Raw genomic sequence first — 18,744 nt, 5'->3', positions numbered from 1 at the left:
CAGCTAAACATGAGAGGTTTTTGGACAAAGTGTGTGTTCTAAATTCTTTAAGCACCGGTTCGAGCACTGTTTAAGCACCGGCACCGTTTCACAAGTACCTGTTTGGTACTGGTATCGGATAAAACCTAAGCGATACCCATCCCTATTCTTGGATGGATCAGCTGAAGTCTAATGTATCTCTGTGTCAGGTCTTTGCTGGATTTTCGCCTGTTTTTTAAGGATATGACTTTCAGATACCATCCATCTGCTGGAAGATTTTCTTTTAGGTTTGCTACTTCCTTCTTTTGTCCAGTTTCCTCAGATTTCTTTAAGAACACACCATGCCAAGTAGTAAAATAGCTCTGTGACTAGGGATGGGTACCGGTATCCGGTGCCATGATGGCACCGGTTCTGACATAAACGGTACTAGTAACCAGACCGAAAAACAGCGCACATTTCGGTGGTTTATTTCGGTGCTTTTTTTTTCCTGAGACGTGATACACTTTAGATTCTAGCCAATCATTTTACGTTTCCAAGGATAGTAGGCGGGCCCAGGTACATACGTTATTTTAGAGTAGAGCTACAGATTAAAAATGCCCAAGGCGAAGCGGTCAAAAGTCTGGCTGTACTTCACAGCAAAAGATGCAAACTCAGCAGCCTGCAACAAGTGCTTTAAGCTGATATTGTGATACTGTGCAAAGGAGGTAACACCTGGAATCTGATGAAACATCTGGCGAAGCATAGCGTTTTTTTAAAAGCCGAGAAATGCGCCGTATTTGATAGCTTGCTGCGAGACCTCACACCGAGCACATCTACTGCGGGTATGGTGCCTGTTATCGGACCTGGAGTTAGCAACATCCCTCAAAAACCCAAAGAGTAGAGTCCTGGCCCCTAGCCCTGCCAACGTAGCAGAAATGATGACGGATGATGATGGCAGCAGCAGCCATTCTTCTCTGCGTGGGTAGCTTAATGTTGTTCGTGTGTAATTTACGTTGAGTAGGCTCACCACGTTATTACATTAATGCATGTAAGGTGAACTAGCAAACACCGTCGTAGTTACAAATGCAGCTGTCTTCTTGTTTGATGGCAGATACTCCCTTCACCCTGGCCAAAAAGGCTAAAATGACCAAAGAAAAAGTGGAAAACAGTTAAACATGAGAGGTTTTTGGATAAAGTTTGTGTTTTTTCCATTGTTTAAGCACTGCTTCCAACCAAGAGTGATACCTTATATGCCCTATAGCTGCAGAAAAGGCTAACATTGTTATCTTTTTACAAAAAAACAGCTGAACAGGAGAGGTTTTAGGACCAATTTTGTGTTCTCCATTCTTTAAGCACCGGTTTGAGCACCGTTTAAGCTCCGTTTCAAAAGTACCGGTTTGGTACTGGTATTGGATAAAACCTAAACGATACCCATCCCTATCTGTGACAGGCAGCAAGTAACAAAGAGCCTAAAGATGCAACTTAAATTGAGTTCTTTATAAGTTATGTGTAGACAACACTGGTTCATCCCTTGAGTTTGGTGTCTTTTTAATGATTTAAAGGTCAGTGTTAAGTAGCTAAACCAAAAACAAAAAAAACATTCCTCTGAAAATGGTCAGGTACAAGGACTTGACTGAAAACGAGTTATCAAAAAAAAAATCAGCCAATGTCCAAAGAAAAGCTCTGAAAGACCTTCAGAAATCTTGGAGAACTACTGCTCAAGAGCACTTTTACAAGAGCCTGGCTCCTTGGAAGAAAAACATAAAGAGATGAGGTGAGGCTCAAGACTTTTACACAGTTCTGTATTTTACAATCCAATAGACACCAGCCTCCCAACTACCTACATAGGATATGCTAAACAAACAGTATTACAGCATATGAATTTGAGTAATATTGAAAAAATAACTATTTGAACCTCGGGGGGGCATTCAGTCATATGTGACAAACTCGATCCCATACTTGCTGTCAAAGAAGCTTTAAACATGTACAACAGAGTGAGACAGCTTCGGCAAAGAGTAGAGTATTTTCTCGAAAACATTTTGGGGTTTCCACACAGAGCGAGAGGGTCAAACAATCAGAGAGTCCCAGTCAAAGTCGTCCTGGATCTCCTCACTGTTGCTGTGCAGATTCTTTAGTGGGGGACGCTGTCGTGGCGTCATCGGCTGAGGATGAATCCCAGCTGAGAAGGAAAAAAAGAGGACACGTGGACTGAGTATATAACAAGAAGGAAGTGAGAGAATGTCAAATCATATTTTTCTATCTAAACAACTTCTTTTAAACAGACAAAACCTGCTGTCCAGATTTATAACAATTGTTCAATCTGTTCAATCTTAGGAGAAAAACTGTTTTTAATTCAGTGTTTCCATAAATAGCTCTCATAGCACAAACATGTCACTGATCTGGAAGATTATTCTAAAGCAGGCTTGGGGAAAATATGAACCCATCCTGTCTTATTTCATAAAAGTAAAGAAGAAAATGTGTTTTTAAGTCCAGGTCTCACCGGCTGTGCTTGCAGGCTGTGTTAGCTGTGGTCTCTGAAGACCTGGTCCCTGCATGGGCAGAGCCCGCCGCGGTGGTTGTGCACCATTGGCAGGGGGAGCTATTGAAGAGTAGGGAAGGGGTGAGGGCTGAGTGAGGCTGGAGAGGGTAGGGGGTGGGTTGAAGTTAAAGGCTGGTAAGGGTTGAGGGGGACCAGGGGCTACAGGGGAGTTATTCCCAGGGGTGATCATGCCTTTCTGAGTGAAGAAGCGGTTCAGAGAGTCGCAGAGGGAAGTGAAGACCGCCGGGTCCAGAGCCCAGTCGCAGAGCTCTGCCTGTCTCATGCTCTGAACAAGGTCTGCAAATATAAAATGAAGCAGCAGATCAGAGCACGAAGGTCCAGCTGTGGCTTTTTAAGAATAATATGAAACATCACAGGCCTTTCTTTACAAAATACAGCAAAGCTTTCACTGGATTGGATTGATTGTTTAGTGTGCATGATGTTCTGGTCTAACTTCTAAAGAGTCAGGCCGCCCAAATGACAATAAAAACACTGGAGGAATATAGCTACGACAACTCTTGTTTCTTGGCTTAATAATAACTTGCACACAGTCTGCAGACAGCCATTTTTCACAGCAGCCATTTAACATGAAACAGCCTTTCAGTCAGGTTGAGGTCTGACTGAACCTTGGTTCTTCATTCATAAGCTGCGTTGTCATGTTCTTTTTAGAGGGAAGACTCTTTCTCCTGGCAGCTCTTCTAAACAAGCCATACTTGTTCAGTGTTTTTCAGATTTTACAGCCGTGAACTTTAACATTTAACGTCCTGAGGCCAGTAGAGCCTGAGATGTAGTTCTCAGAGTTCTTGAGTCTTGCACCTGGGGGAGAATTTGCTGGGACGTCCACTTCTTGGAAGTTTGTGAGATTGTCTGAATGATTCAGACAAACAAAATTCCAAAATGTTTGATTAGGATCAGTTAATCAAGTGTATTTAATTAAAAGTGTAGGGATGATATTTATCCTATGGAAGTTGTAAATGTGTGCATGGTTTTTCAGAGGACTCTTTGCAATCTTTTGTTTTCCCACCAATGTACGTAGCACAGAAACATGTCTGTGTTTAACCACTATTTCATGTCAAATGGTCGCAGTGAAAGAGGACTGTAATTTAGGACATTAATTACTTTTACTAATCAGCTGATCATTTGTGAAAAATAGCCTAATCTCCTTTTTACAGGCCTGCCATGAAATCTTCTAACTGCTCGCTTTATGTAGCCATCACTCCAAAATACAAAACTAAATACTTCAGTGTTACATGTGACAAAGATAAAGGTGAAACCAGAAAAGACAAAATAAAACATAATAATAATTAAATTAAATGATGAATAAATAATCAAAATGACTGAATTCCAATCACTCTATTAACTGGCTGATTAAACATTTTTACCCATGTCCTCAAGACTCTAGTCTCCACAGATCTATGCACCCTGATGATTGATTAATGTGCCCATTTAAACAAGAACAAAACAGACCTGGGTGACCAGTAAGGTCTATGTTTGCCCAGTCTAAGTTGCTGGCAATGCGGACACTCTCCTTCAGAGAATCTGGGTTACTGAACCAGTCAGCCGGCACCGCTACAAGTGGAAGGCAAGAAGGCAACTTTAGAAGCATTGAACTTTTATACAGTTTATGCATTTCTGGTTTGAGAAAGTCACATGAGACTTACTTAATTGTGAAATGCGCTCAGTGTCGGCAGGATGTGCAGCTGGTGCAGCCAATGCAGGTGGTGCAATTTGTGCGGTTGCAGGATGGGGGGACATGGGTAGCAGAGTTGGAGTGTGAAGTGGGGTAATGTCATTATTTGGGATCGCCAGAGGAACTATATCCGCTGGAAAGAAAAGAGGCAATTCCTTCAATCCATCTATGCAGAATCTAAACTGTACAGAGTCAAAACACAGATACACACATGCCACTTACACTGCGAGCCTCCCCTCTCGCGCACTGTCCTGAACAGAGACTTGAAAGACGCATAAAGATCAGGTAAGTTGAGGTCGTCAAAGGTGAAACGCAGCAAGGGATCAGTAGGGGGGTTTACTGAAACGACGGGAGGGGCGACGGCTGATGATGGGACAGTCAGTTCGGATGAGTGATTGGGTCCCGAGACAATGCAAATGGGAACAGCTGTCGGATCAGGCGCGCAGGAGAAAGCGGGAACAGACACAGGGTCTGAAGTCACAGGAAAAGACAGCGCAGCGTCAGAGAAGGAGGGAGCAGCTGGAGACGCTGTAGACATGTTGGCAGGAGCCAGAGGTGTAGCAGAAGCAGGGGGGATGGTGAAAGTGGGGCCAGGTGGGTGAGAAGGTGGGAAAGAAGTGATGGATGACATAGGGGCTGCAGGTGGGAGCACCGCTGATGGCGAGACGGATGGATGAGGGACAGGGAGACTGGAGACAGAGGTGGGCATGTAGGGAGATGGTTGCTGTAAAGATAAGAATAAGGTGTTATGAAGAGCAAGGTGTTGTTTAATTAAAGTAAACCTTATAAAAGGAGTGAGAAAGTGACTGTACTTTGCATGGGGGAGGAGAGAGGGAGGCAGACTGGGGTGACTGCTGCTGGATGGCTCCAAGTGACTCTGAGTTAAAGAGCTGTTGGTCTGTGTGGGAAGCTGATTGAGGCTGATGAGGAGAGAACCCTGTCTCTGCTTTTAGTTCCTGCAGTTGAGGAACCTGTAACAGCACAGCATAAATACTTTCAACAGCAACAAAAAAAAAAGTTGTCAGTATCCTGCAGGCTAATATATACATTAAATGTTAAATAAGACTGAGCACCTCTACTACAGCCAGAAATTCCCTCCTTTCAAAAAAAAAACAAAACAACAACTTCCTTTTAGCTCTCAGCTTTTATCAAAAAAGAAAGTTTGCTGAGTCTAATCTTATAACTAGAGATGCTGTTTGTCTCCTAAATCCAAACTGAGAGTTGGTTCCACTGGGGAGGGGCCCGGAAGCTGAACGCTCTGCCTCCTATTTTACTTTTAAAGACCCGGGGAAGCACAGGTGAGCCTGCCATGTTAGGCTAATTTCATTGGTACACTTCTTTTCATAGGACGTAGCCATACCACAACTGATATCTTAGTCCATCTTAATGTTCTCACACATTGCAAATAATGGCATAATTAGAAAAATGTGGCGGTTTTAATAATCTGCCACATGCTTGAGGTTTGGTTAAGAGTTTTAAGCATTAATGGGCTATAATTTACATCTGTGTTTGCACTTTATGTGGTCTCATTAAACCTTTATGTATTTGACAGGTGGAGAATAAAGGTTTGTCACAAAAAAAACCCCGAAAACCAAAAACATACATCCTCTCTCTCCTCGTCCTCTTCAGGATAGGAACGTTTAGGTGCCCTCACTTGATGTCCGTCTGAAGGTCCATCCATTGTCCAATAGGAACCCTGGAAAGACACCACAGGTTTGTGAACTCATGCTCTTTTAAACAGTCATCAATCTCAAATGATGAAAACTCCAACAGTAGGTAGAAGTAACTCACCTTGCCAGGGTCATTCTGCGGTCGAGGAACTTTCCTGAAGCATTTATTAAGGGACAGATTGTGTCGAATGGAATTCTGTTGGGAATGACATGTGTCAGGAATGTCCAGTAAAGCAGATGTTACACTGACTACACTTTAGTGACATATCATTACTGCTCGCCCACACTGATAATATGTTGTAGCTTACTTTCCATCCGCGGCCCGCCCGGCTGTAGTAGGGGAAAGTGTCACTGATCCAGGTGTAAATGTCATTTAAACTCAGTTTCCTCTCAGGTGCAGCGGCTATTGCCATGGCAATTAGAGTAGCATAGCTGTGAGGGGGTTTCCCTTTACAGTTAGAAGGGGAGGGGTCCGGCACTGAGGGTAGAAAGTCTCCTTTCTCCCTCCCTCTGTCTTTTTTCTTCTCCTTCTCCTTCTCCCCTCCTCCTCCTCTCTCTTTCCCAGAGCGCAGGCTGCTGATTCCCAGCTGGGGCAACCAGTCAATACTGGTAAGACTGGAGTCCAAGTCAGAGGACATTTTTCAGTTTTAGTTTGTTTTGTTTTTTTCTCAGTCCAGGGTCTGAAGGATCAGAAGAGAAAGTACTGGATCAACAAGTCTTTTTACTTTTTGCTTACTCTGAATATAGTAGGCAGTCAAAACACTGAGCACTCCCACAGAGGATTTCCCTCTGCCTGTAACTGTGTCAGCAGTCCTGTTCCTGTACTTCCCAACTACCGTCTATTACACACCAGTAAGTTCAGACAGAAGACACTTTGTGCTGCTCGGGAAAGTTTCCACTCACCAGCAAAGCCATAGCATGACTATAGGTGCATATATGTGTGCCAATTCCAACTACTTGTGTTATTTTCTGAGAAGGAAGAATGACTTACTTACCTCTGTATGGTCACTCGAGGCCCAAGGCCTTCAGAAGTGTTAATGGCTTATGTTGTCATCAGCTGTGCACAGCTGCTAACAAACTGCTGTACGTCCTCTCCTTCAGGTCTCTCTCCTCAGCATGTCGGTCCCCGCAGGGCTGCAGTCATACCTTCGGCTAGTGAAAGTTTGTGTAATTTTGGAGAAATATACACACAAAAAACTTATCCGACAGCTTCCTTTTTCTCTCTCCCTCCCTCTCTCTGCTTCCCCTCCCTTTCTGGTTTACCAGAATGACGTCACTCACTCCTCCTCCTGCATGATATGACTCTATGCACCGCCTCTGGGAGCTGGTTCCACCTCTTTACTCTTTCACCAGCCTTTTCTCTGCCTGTCAGGTTCTGGTTACAGATAATGCACCTGAATTTTCCACTAAGACAAGTCCAAGCTGTTATGCAAGGTACAAGGGTCTGATTCATATACACAAACACACACAGAGCAGATTTAAAGTAGCAGCATCGCTTTATTGGTACAGCTCTTTACAGTGGGACACAATGGCAGGACATGGGTCTCTTTACAGAGCGCTGAAGAAAGCAAGGAGGCCGGTGTCAGGAGACGGATGCGCCAGAAGCTTCTGAATCTGTCAACACAGTTTACAACGTGGGTTAGTCATGTAATCATATAGATTTTGGCATGTTCACACACACAAAAACAGGTGTCTGATTGCTGCACCCTTTACAACAAAGGGTCAGTAGGGATAAGTCGCAAATTATTACCACTCACAACAGCTTATTTTGTGTGTGTGTGTGTGTGTGTGTGTGTGTGTGTGTGTGTGTGTGTGTGTGTGTGAGAGAGAGAGAGAGAGAGAGAGCGTGCATGGGCCATTTCTGTTGCACCTGGTTTTTGTTTGTGTTTTTGTCTGTTTTGTGTGACTTTAATGTTTAGCTCTGTTTGAATTTTCCCTTTGTGTATTCGGCCCCTGAATGCCAAAACATTATCTTATGCATGTCTGAGCATAGACATCATCAAACATTTAAACTGACATGCTGTATCACTGCAAGAAGAGAATAAAGTCATTTTGAATTTGATAACAGCAAACTGTCTCCAAAAAGCTGGGATGGGGGAAAACAAAGGGTTGGAATTAAAACAGCTGGAGGAACATTTTGCAACTAATTAGGTTTACTGGCAACAGATTGAAGTGTATTTCTTTTTTTTCTCACCAAAGAAAAGGATTAAAAAAAACATTAAAGGAATTTGTGTTAATATTGTAGTTATTGTGTAATTACTTTAATAATGATGATATAAACACAGAAATGTGTATTTTGCTCATTTTTTGTGTTTGGTTTTTTTTAGGGGGTTAAGCCTGTTCAGTGTCTATTTTGTACATTGACCACCAACTGTTTATGGAATCTAATATGTGTTGACTGAATAAACTAAGCTAAACAATACTGAGTCAGGAGGGCGACAGGAAGCATCTGTAGCAGGTACCTCCTTGAAGTTGGGGTGTTTGGCATCTTGAACCAGCTGCAGCAGAACAGCCTCTGTAGTGGTGAGGTATGCTCCGCTCTGTTTCAGTCGTGACAGAGCAAACAAACGATCCGTTTGGCTGAGGAGGGAAGTGAAAACGTTATAGTAAAGTGCACATGAAACTTCCCCAAGGCACACTCATTCCGTGTGTGTGACATCTCTTACTGCAATGAAAAAATACTGTTCAAATACACCAATACCTTCTGGATGACACGGCGTCAGCTACAATATGAACCTCTATCCCCTTCTCGAGCAGATCAAAAGCTGTGCACTGAGCAAAAGACAAGGAGGAAAGTTTTGTCAACTAAAACTGCAAAGACAGTCAAACACAGTTACAAAATTACATTTTTATGTTAATTAATGACAGTGTAATAAATGAATAATCACCTAACATCATTACCTCCACCACTCTGTTTTTGTGATTAAAACTCAACACTTAGCCCACATTATGAAGATACAATATACGGTTAATGCATGCATCCAAGTGCACCTTAAATTATTATATTTATGTCATTTCTGCGGGTCACAGATAAACTGCTTGTTGCTTCTTTTGTGGAACAACTGATAAGACACATACTGATGTGTGTGATGGCATCAGCCACACAGGGGTAAATTAGTCCATTTTTTACTTTATTAGTTTGCTTTGCAGTTTTCTTCATTAATCATTTGGTTAAACCTAACACTGGTATTATGAGGTGCGCACATAGTAACATTGTGTGGTTTTTCTAAAATGTTTTGTTATATTAATTATGTTTCTCTTTCTTTGAGTTACCTGGGTTTGGGCGGTGGCTGTGTCCTGTCTGGGCAAAAGGCGTGGCTGAGGACTCTGGGAACAAAATGCCTGCTCAGCAGGACCAACCATGGGCTTACCAGGAGCAGGGGTGTTTTAGGTTTAGTTAGGTTATTCTGTGCTTAGTTAATATTAGTGTGTTTTTGTTTTCCCCCCTATTGTGTGTAAATGGTTTGGCCAAATCATTATAAAAGCTACCCTCATGTGTCTTTGTAATTAGGTCAGTTTGTGAGTTAAGTTGTGTCTCACTTTGTTTGTTTAAGTTTTTGGAAATTCCTTTTTGTAGAGTTATATTTAGTTGACCTCTTTTATGGGCCTGCTAAGTATGTTTTTGAATTTTGTTAATTTTGGACTTTTTGAGGGTTAAAATAAAGAAAACCCTTTTTGAAGACACTTTTTTGGCCTGTGTCCTCTTTGCTTTGGCTGCTTGGTCCCTCACAATGTGACATGCATTGTTTGTGCATGTTAGAGAATCCAGTTGAAGACTAACGTCTCCATATAATTGTCTCCTGATAACTACAACTATGCTTCGCATATAAAATATACATTTGAAAAATATGAAAGAGTTGGTGCCTCATTGAATAATTGTATGCTCAGAATGGCACATACTGAATGTCACTCTATTCAAAATACCCAAGTCAATGAAAAGATTTTGTCTCGTTTTAACGGCGCAGATGCTGAATCACATTTGTGTCTTACAGCGATACAGGCGTGAGCCTCTATTCCACACAGTATGGCTTGTTTGGGGTTCCCCAGGGCCTCCAGCTCCTTCTGCACCTCCTCTATCATCATGGTGAATGAAGTTTTAGCATGGGCCTTTAGGTCCTCAGCTCCCAGCTCTGGTACTGTGGGCCCAAGACCTTTAGGATATTGCTCTGTCAAAATGGGGGGGATGCCCAGGATACGACTGGCCTGTCAGAGAAGAGGAGAAAACTGGCAAATCTGATTCAGACTGTCCAAATTATTCATCCTCGACAACTGTGCTGATGAGGAGAACCAACCTGGAGCAGTCTGGCTGCATTGCTGACAATGTTGGTGAACTGGAAGATGTTGGGTCTGAACTTCTCCTGCATATCGCACAGGAAAAGCACTGCATCCTTGGTGGAGAGCCTGCCAATGTTTGCCACTACAAGAGCAAGGTCACAGAAGGCATTCAGGTAGATTTAATACCATCTTGTACTATCATCAGAGAAATTTGAAGTAAAATTTATAAAGGTGAAACTTTAAGTTTATAAGTTTATAGCTTACAACTGTGGGACAGCTGCTTGTTGCTGTCTTTAACCATTATTTGGACAATCATAGACTCTAGCTAACCTGTCAGCATGAGTCTAAAATGGTGCATTTTCTTCCTTGTAGGACATTATTTCCTTCTTTGATATTGCACTGTTTCATAACAAAGGGACCAGTGACAACTCAGAGACAGCTAGACTCAAAGGAATTTGCTAAGATCATGCTCGTTTTAGCGAATTAAAGCATAAGAAATGTCACTTACTCTTGTTGCTTTAATAGTCCAGAGGTGAGGTAAAGAGTAGTGGGTAACAGGCTGAAGGGGACTGCAGAAACTTTAACTGTCAGGTTAAAGTATTATTTCCCATGTGACGTCGCCTGTGTAAACCAAATAAAATATTTACATGTTTTACTTGTAATAGAAAAAAGAACGACCGAATTTAATATTGCAGACAGAATTGCGTATATGTAATCATATTACCTAATAATAAATAAACAAGTAAATTTGTTATTAAAGAGTTAATATATTAGCATCTATAGTCGGATGTAAAAAAAATAAAAACTAACCTAGCACGAAGCTAAGAAGACCACGGAGTTCAACTTCGGCTTCAGCCTTTCTTTGACAGGCGCTGCCTTCCTGGGAGCGATTATTGACCAATAGTATTGCGAGCTGTAGAGATTGACGCTTCTTTTGCGCCAATAGCCGCCGCTGCTAAGCAAACGTTGAGGTGGTTGGAAACCATAAAGTAACCCGGAGTGGTGAACCGAAGATGTCTGACACTGCAGAGTCCCCAACAGAGACGCAGAAAGAAGAAACACAGCCGCCGTCAGACGACTCGACGACAAATGACGAGAAGAAGAAAAGTAAGAGAGCGGAAAATAACTTCTCAGTTACGGGAAAACAATTGTGTTTCTGATGACTGTTGCTAATGCTAAAGAAAACACATCCGGATGTGTGACGTACAATATGATTGACAGTGAAAGTCGGCCACTAGGGTGGAATCATGTTCTCTCTTCAGCCAATAAGCACGTCGTTTTCTAGCAAGTGGTACTGCCGGTTTGGGGAGCTAATGCTAATAAACATTACATATATTTTGTATTCTTATATGTTACATAGTTCACAGAAAGTCTCTGTTTTGCCATATTTGATCAAATATACTAACCAGTCGTCTCAATAGCAACATATTCTGCGTGCAAATGCAACAAGGATCTTAAGGAGCTACACTTGGCTGAAAACTCTTAAAATGTCACAAAATCCATGGATCAAGGCTCAGCTGAAAATCTGGGATATGTTAAGAAGAGAACACAAACTAGAATATATAAAACTTGCATGGTGTGCCCAAGACTGTGAGTTTAAACCTAATAAAATAGTTTAGAGTCAAATCCTTGACTTCAAAAGGAATAACAACAGCTACTGATCTTCTGATCTATACAAAGGGGAAATTAAAAGGCTTTGAAAGATTGATATCACTTTATGACCTCTAAAAACATAACTTTTTCTGTTAGCTCCCGATGTGCGATTACTTTAATCATACCACTAAAAATAGAACATTCCATCTCAATTCATAATTTTTTTTTTTTTTACATTTCCTGCTCAACTGTCTCCATTTTGCCTAAAAGTGTTAAGCTCCAAAGTTTTCATATATATATACAAACCACTGCTGTTAAAATATTAGCTTCATAAATCAAATACTTTTAAAGAGATATTTGTTTTAATAAATTGTCCGTCAATCCACTCCCAGGATACTCACTTAGGCGATGTTCGAACATGGGAAAACGATAAAAGATAAGCCAGATGTTTTCACTGGCCTCTCTTGCCATAAAAGTGAGTCAAGATCTGTAATTTGGGACTGATCTAAAAAGGTCTGAATATTTCCTTGTCGTACAAAAAACAATTCAAGCAGTTCAAAGTTCCATACTAAGAACATACTAATGAAAGTAATAATAATAGGTAATAAGAGACAAACAGCAACTATTTTTGAATGATATATAGCTAATGCAAAATAAAATGACTATAATACTTTTTAACATGAACTTCTTAGTCACAAAAATGAAGAAAATGCTACTTTCCTTCAACCTTCCTGCTGGATTTACCAGAAATATGTGTAGACAGTCTAATGAACATAATTTGGAGTTTGCAGATGTTATATCAATTATAACTACGGAAATAACGTTAAATATATGCATATTTTTCATTTTTGAGACCTACTGCACTGGAAACATTCAAGAGTAAAGAAAATAAGAAAAGTAAAGATAATAACTCACTTAACCTGCGTAGTTTTGCAGGACTAATTTGCACAAATACCACAACAGAAATTTAAATTAAAATGAGGTTAAGAGACAGCTTAGTCTGTATGTAGCCAGACATCTAATTTCAATTTTGCAATACCCTGCCTAAAATTTAATGAAACAAATAAATGAGGTCATAGTAACTTATAACTAGATTTTAGTAATTGAATTAGATCTGGGTGTTGAATGTTGTTTATATTACTATTAGAGGTTATGTTTAAGCTTAGGCACTGTTTGGTTTTTTTTTTTGAATGAGAGCTGAATGAGAAAGCACACGAGAAAGCACACGAAGACAAGAAGTTAAAGGCGGTTATTATGCACATTCCACATTAAACACATCACAAAAAACAACAACACCTAGAGCAATATGAAATTAAAATTTCCACAGGGGAGTGTTTGATATTTCACCAAAACACTATTGGGGGAAAATAATACAGTAACATTTTTGAACTCTGTGCAGCACTGGCTTAGTTGCATAGGTGGATGTTTACTTGGGGCCTTTACAGTATTTTTGTTTTTCCACCATGCTATAATGTAGTGGCTATGCATCAGTGACTGCACCTTTCCAGAAATTCCACTGTATATTCAAGTTGAGATTTGCCTGTGCCAGTCGGCGTTGCAACACTGTTGAATAACTTTCAGTTTTGTTTTCTTCATTTTTATAGTCGATGTGCTGTTGAAGGCAGTGGGAGACACTCCTATAATGAAAACAAAGAAGTGGGCAGTGGACAGGGGGAGAACAGTACAGTCTCTTTCACAATTCATATCTCGCTTCCTCAAGTTTGATGCCAATGAACAACTAGTAAGCATGACATTTTTTCTACCAGCTTGTTAATTTCTGAAGTCTTATAATGGACATGATTTAAAAACCGATTTAAAAACTAAATCTTTTTTTTTTTTCTCAGTTCATCTATGTTAACCAGTCTTTTGCCCCCTCACCGGATCAAGAAGTAGGGGTCCTCTTTGATGTGAGTATATGCACAGTTTTAAATGTGGCAGCACACACAGACAACAGTTTATCAACAACATTATGTTCCCTGTTGTTTCATTAATTTAATAGCGCACAGTCTGGAGTTACAGACCGAGTTGGTCTTCACTGAAATATTACATCAGTAGCACTAGTGTTAGGCAAGTATTTAACTGGGTCCAAACGTCTTTGGACACTTTTTTTTTGCCTCTGTACATCAGCTCAATTAATTTTTAACTCAAACAATCAAAATGTGACTAAAGTGCAGACTTTCAGCTTTAACTCAAGAGTTTTTTTGTTTTTGTTGTTGTTTTTGTTGTTTGTTTTTTTTAATACAGAATCCATTTTCAGAGGCGCAAAATTAATTGGACAAATGAACATCATTTTAAATATAAGTATTGTTTTTAGTAATTGAAAGAAAATCCTTTGTAGTCAGAGACTGCCTGAGCTCTACCACAGAGACCTCACTAAATGCTGTGTTTCCTCTCTTAAGCGCTTTGACCTTTACTGCAGCCAGTTGCCGCTTCATTGTGGTTCTCTCCACAACCAATAACTGAAAATCTGCTCTATCGGGTTGACATGAGGCAACTGACATGACCATTGAAGTATATCTAATTTCTTGGCCGTGAGAAACTCTTGAGTCACTTTTGCAGTACGTTTTGGGTCATTATCCATTTGGACTGTGAAGTGCTGTCTGCACAGTTTTGAAGCATTTAGCTGACTCTGAGCAGAGTGTGTAACCCTGCACACTTCACAATTTGTCCTGCTCCTTCTACCAGCAGTGACATCATCAGTAAACACCAGTGCCCAGCTTCCACTGGCATTTCCTCCACCAGATAATGTCATATGCTTCGTGAGCTGTTCTTTCCTTCTCCATACTTTTCTCTTCCCATTGTTCTGATACAAATGAATCTAATCAGACCTTCTTGTTCTTGAGTGGTTTACATGTTATTGTAAAGCCTCTACATTCCTTTTTATGAAGCTGTCTCTTGCTTGTGGACCTGAACAATGCTACGGCTTTATCCACTTCAGTTGTTGTCTGTGTTTTTTCAGGCCATTTGGTGTTGCCTGACCAGTTAATTCCTCCTTTTTTAAGAATGAGCCAGATTGTTAACTTAACCACTCCTAAATTTTTTGCTGTCTCTCTGATGGCATTACTTTGTTTTTCCAGCCTAATGATAGTTTCCTTTACTTGCATGAACTACTGTTTGGACATCTTATCAACAGTTCCAGTGAAAAGCTGCCAAATGCATGTTCAACACTTGGAAATAACTCCAGATCTTTTATCTACTTAATTTGTCGTTAAATAACAAGGGAACCCGCTTCACCTGGTGACTACTCTGGAAGTCTTTGTATAAAAATCATTGTCATTCCTAGGCAGTTAATGAAAACTTCTGTTGAACCCCTTAAACCATGGCTATTCAACTAAGAAGTTAGTTGGGCCAGATTTTCAAACCGAGGAATTTATCTGGGCCAGATATTTTTTTGCAGCCAGTAAGCAGCAGATCATGATAAATTTCAAACCCACACAACTGTATTGAAAAACAAGTAATTTTTTTTATTCCTTTTTCCCCTGTAAATCTGGTGACCTCTCACAAATGCACACCAAAAGGTCCATTAAAAAAAGGGGAACTATAACTAAACTATTTTTTTTTGCACATTTGAAATAATAATAATAAAAAAAACATTTTGAACCCATCTCCTGCTATAGATATTACATCAGTTTTCCTCAGGTCATCTAACAGCATTTCAAACTCGTCTGACGCCAGAACTTCAACTCTACGAACTGTCTGACAGGGGGTACGTTTTTAATAGCAGATGTCAAACTTACTTTAATTTTTTCGTCACTTTTCACCGCATCCACCACGGCCAGCATGCAGTATTTCACTGTTTCAGAATCTTTGAAAGGCTTTTTCTTCTTCGCCAAGAAGCAAACACAAAGGAAAGCTGCTGCAACTCTCTCTTGGACTGTACAGGACCCTCACCATGGTAGTACAACTCCGGTTGTAAGATTATTAAACTCGCAGTTAAACTGTACTTTTGCAGCCCTCTCCTGAGATTGCTCTGGAAAGTTTGTGTAGATAGTCTGGTGTTTGTCATTGTGGTGCCTTCGTAAGTACAGCAACACACTCACTGCAAATTAAACACATTGGTTTGGCATTTGGATTTGGCAGTAAAATGAATAAGTATTTGTCAGTCCAGGCAGGGTTCATTGTCAATTTTGCGCTTTTGGACTGAGAAAGACATGCTGTTGTCGCATCATATATTACGATGATTGTTTAATATGTTTACATCACGGTGCATTGTGGGTTAAATATTGCTAGGCTACTAGGAGTGTTGCATTTACAGTCTACACTACGCTGTAGGAATTTTTAATTTTTTGCGTTTTCTCTGTGTTTCTGCTAGGACCACAGGCAGGGCCACTCGCAGGTTGCTTCTGGGCCGCATTTGGCCCGCGGGCCGCCATTTGAATAGGCTTGCCTTAAACTAATGCTGGACATCTGCACTTCAATCACATCTTGTTTTCTTGATTTAAAATCCACTGTGGTGGAGTATAGATGCAAAATTAACAGAGGGGAGAAAACAGTCAATGTCCAAAAACGTATGAAACTTATAGACCTAACTGTTTCTGCAGGTTCAGCCTGTGTGACTGGACAGGTCATGCAGAGCTTCTACCAGCAGAGGGTGCAATAAGAGACAAGCCTTCTGTGACATAATCTTAAATCCTTAACCACTGGTAAATGTCTTAACAAGTAACAGTAGAAACGTCAAAATCTAGATCAGTGGTTAGCTGATCACCTCTCTGCTCTCACTGCTAGATCAATATCTAGTTAAAAGGTCCTTTCTGATGTCACAACAGCAGTTAACGCTGATTTTAGACTTTGTTGACAGCTCACTCCTGTGTTTGACAGTTTAACTTCAACGTTTGTATTCCCGTCTCTTTGTCTTTCAGTGTTTTGGAAGTGATGGCAAGCTGATTCTACATTATTGTAAATCTCAAGCCTGGGGTTAGCTGCTTTCTACAACTACATTTTCCCTCCTATCCCCATCCTTAACTTCACAAACACGACAACATAGTGTTGTCTTTCCCCTTTTTGCTGTTTGCTGTCTTACAGTTTTTTTTGTAAATACACTGTAAATAAATTATTGTGTATATCATAAAAGTATTGACAATGTTCTTGTTTTTTGTGCTGTTGCTAATCTGGGGAAATGTATATAAGGTACTATAATGTTAATAAAAATAAATAAAATAGAGCTGTAATGCAGTGGAACTTAAACTGCTGATTAAAGTTTAGGGAGGGTTAGTGAAGGCCACCGCTGAAAAGGGACAGACACGGGAAGAGAGGGGGCACTATAGTAACAGATGGACTTAGAAGGATTACATGATTCAGGGTGGGTTTGTCTCATAAATTACCAAGAAAGACAGTAAAGGGAGTAGAGTGGCTTGGAGACAGACATGCAGTCACTCCATCGGTTCGCATCTCCATCGGAGGAGGATTACATGGGGCTTGCAGCCGGAGAGGTAAGGGCCACTGATGCTCACACTGGAGGAGGAAAGCTGATGCACAGAGAAAAGATGAAGAGAGTAGCAACAGAGAGGGTATTCAAGATGGAGCAGCTGAACTAAAGTTATGAACGAGCTTTTTGATTAAGGGCTTATGAAGAAGGCAGAGGAAAAACCACAATGTAAGTTCACTGCAAGGCAGTGAAATATGTTTTATGATGGACATGAAAGACTACAGAGGGCGAGAACAAAGTCTGGTAGGTATTTTACTTATTTAAAAATAATTTGTTCTGAAGTCATTTGTGGAACGACTTATTTTGGATCGACATCTGCAAAAATTGAGCAAACTGGAAAATGATGCATCAGCTAGTTACTGACGTGTAAAGGCTGAAAATATTTATTGTCTTAGCAACAGTCGACATGGTAAGGTTCATGCTAAGAGTAACCATTTCACACATAATCTTATAAATATCAATACTTGGTCACTGGCTGCTGTTAAACCATCGGTAATATGCAGAGGTAGACTTTCACACAGATTATCAAGGTGCTTTGTGGGGTAATTGTTTCAGTGCTGAATTAATTAAACTGGCATCTCTGTGATGGTGTGACGCACTGAGCGGTAATCTAAACAAACAGTGCTTAAAAGATGTGCAGTTGTGAAAGGACATAATGTACATCTGAGAATAAATGCAATGCAAGTATTTAGGAAAGCCTTATCTCTGCTGAGCATTGGCTTTAACTGCCTCAGTAACACTCCAATGGTCATTAAGCGTATTATCATTCTGATGGAGTTTTATTTCCAGCAGTACAGATGACAGAAACCATGCGAAGGGATGAGTGATGTGCTACATTCACCTGATTTAATCTGTGTTGTGTTTCAGGGCCTGTGAGCTGACAGGGGGACATTGCATGAGAGAAAGATTGGCAGCAGACATGGTCAAAGTGTACTTCACACTAAAACACACCTAACAAAAACAGATTAAAGCAGATTTCCAGGGATTACGTGTAAAATTTCATTTAGATCTCTGGCTTATCTATAATTTCATCAAAAAAGTAATCTAGTGTTTTGCTCCCCTGCATCGTGCCTTCCACTTAAGGCCCACAGTTTATAATGAGCGGCAGGCTCGGGCCTGAGTGCGTTAATCAGGAAGCACAGAGATGTTAGCCGGGGTCACAGGAAAGTACACATCACTCAGCCTTTCACAACCCCCCTTTAAACAGCTGGAGGACTTATGTGACTTCAGGCAGTGATTGACAGTGTAAAGCTAGATTTCATTATATGGGCAATTTCCTTTTACCCTCTGTTTTCTTTTTTATGCTCACTTGCTCACAATTTCATTTAACTTTTTTTTTGCAAAATAATAAGTTCAGGAATCTATTTGATGTCCTCTTTAGACATACAAGTTTTATTAATAAATGCTAGTATTTGTAGATGCTTTTTTTGATACAGTTGAATTGATCTAATACAGAAAAAAGGGCTTCGAGTGTTGATTTCAGAGGACGCATGTCTGTATCTGTTCCCACAGGAATCAATAGCTCCTCATACTGAAGAAGTCAGGGCAACAAAGAGTAATATCCTGGAATCCCTCGGTTCTCTCCCACTGTGCC

General features: G+C 40.5%; 3 protein-coding genes across 3 annotated transcripts; 1 reads left to right on the top strand and 2 right to left on the bottom strand.

Annotated features, from left to right (window-relative positions):
• Window positions 1–1,481: 1,481 nt before the first annotated feature.
• On the bottom strand, window positions 1,482–7,254 carry foxj2 (forkhead box J2). Its single transcript, XM_006802929.3, has 10 exons — window positions 6,853–7,254; window positions 6,166–6,537; window positions 5,979–6,053; window positions 5,791–5,883; window positions 5,000–5,158; window positions 4,410–4,911; window positions 4,159–4,320; window positions 3,965–4,066; window positions 2,459–2,794; window positions 1,482–2,137 (listed from the first exon to the last, which is right to left on the bottom strand). The coding sequence occupies exons 2-10, from the start codon at window positions 6,493–6,495 to the stop codon at window positions 2,025–2,027; spliced, it is 1,872 nt and encodes a 623-aa protein (XP_006802992.2). The 5' UTR covers window positions 6,496–6,537; window positions 6,853–7,254; the 3' UTR covers window positions 1,482–2,024.
• An 80-nt stretch (window positions 7,255–7,334) lies between these two features.
• isoc2 (isochorismatase domain containing 2) lies at window positions 7,335–11,454 on the bottom strand. The gene is made up of 7 exons (XM_006802930.3): window positions 10,943–11,454; window positions 10,641–10,753; window positions 10,150–10,274; window positions 9,848–10,060; window positions 8,559–8,629; window positions 8,320–8,437; window positions 7,335–7,471 (listed from the first exon to the last, which is right to left on the bottom strand). Coding segments are annotated over exons 2-7 (594 nt in total). The 5' UTR covers window positions 10,642–10,753; window positions 10,943–11,454; the 3' UTR covers window positions 7,335–7,405.
• On the top strand, window positions 11,079–16,798 carry atg12 (ATG12 autophagy related 12 homolog (S. cerevisiae)). Its single transcript, XM_006802933.3, has 4 exons — window positions 11,079–11,239; window positions 13,330–13,466; window positions 13,570–13,632; window positions 16,585–16,798. Exons 1-4 carry the CDS (start codon window positions 11,146–11,148, stop codon window positions 16,642–16,644), a joined length of 354 nt encoding a protein of 117 aa, XP_006802996.1. The 5' UTR covers window positions 11,079–11,145; the 3' UTR covers window positions 16,645–16,798.
• The last annotated feature ends 1,946 nt before the right edge of the window (window positions 16,799–18,744 follow it).

The sequence above is a fragment of the Neolamprologus brichardi genome, chromosome 11, assembly GCF_056152115.1.
Source record: "Neolamprologus brichardi isolate AB-2024 chromosome 11, ASM5615211v1, whole genome shotgun sequence".
Classification (NCBI taxonomy): domain Eukaryota; kingdom Metazoa; phylum Chordata; class Actinopteri; order Cichliformes; family Cichlidae; genus Neolamprologus; species Neolamprologus brichardi.
Note: the sequence above shows the minus strand (reverse complement) of the source record. Positions and strands in the feature narration are given on the sequence as shown.

Excerpts from the sequence above, each read along its gene's own strand:
- foxj2 (XM_006802929.3), bottom strand. The coding sequence starts at position 6,495 with ATGTCCTCTGACTTGGACTCCAGTCTTACCAGTATTGACTGGTTGCCC. Across the intron at positions 2,795-3,964 it reads AGACCTTACTGGTCACCCAG|ACCTTGTTCAGAGCATGAGA; the intron begins GTCTGTTTTGTT and ends TTATATTTGCAG. Across the intron at positions 2,138-2,458 it reads ACAGCCTGCAAGCACAGCCG|CTGGGATTCATCCTCAGCCG; the intron begins GTGAGACCTGGA and ends TTTCCTTCTCAG.
- isoc2 (XM_006802930.3), bottom strand. Across the intron at positions 8,630-9,847 it reads AGGCTCACGCCTGTATCGCT|TGCACAGCTTTTGATCTGCT; the intron begins GTAAGACACAAA and ends TCTTTTGCTCAG. Across the intron at positions 8,438-8,558 it reads GACGCCGTGTCATCCAGAAG|CCAAACGGATCGTTTGTTTG; the intron begins GTATTGGTGTAT and ends TTCCCTCCTCAG.
- atg12 (XM_006802933.3), top strand. The coding sequence starts at position 11,146 with ATGTCTGACACTGCAGAGTCCCCAACAGAGACGCAGAAAGAAGAAACA. Across the intron at positions 13,467-13,569 it reads TTGATGCCAATGAACAACTA|TTCATCTATGTTAACCAGTC; the intron begins GTAAGCATGACA and ends TTTTTTTCTCAG. Across the intron at positions 13,633-16,584 it reads AAGTAGGGGTCCTCTTTGAT|TGTTTTGGAAGTGATGGCAA; the intron begins GTGAGTATATGC and ends TTTGTCTTTCAG.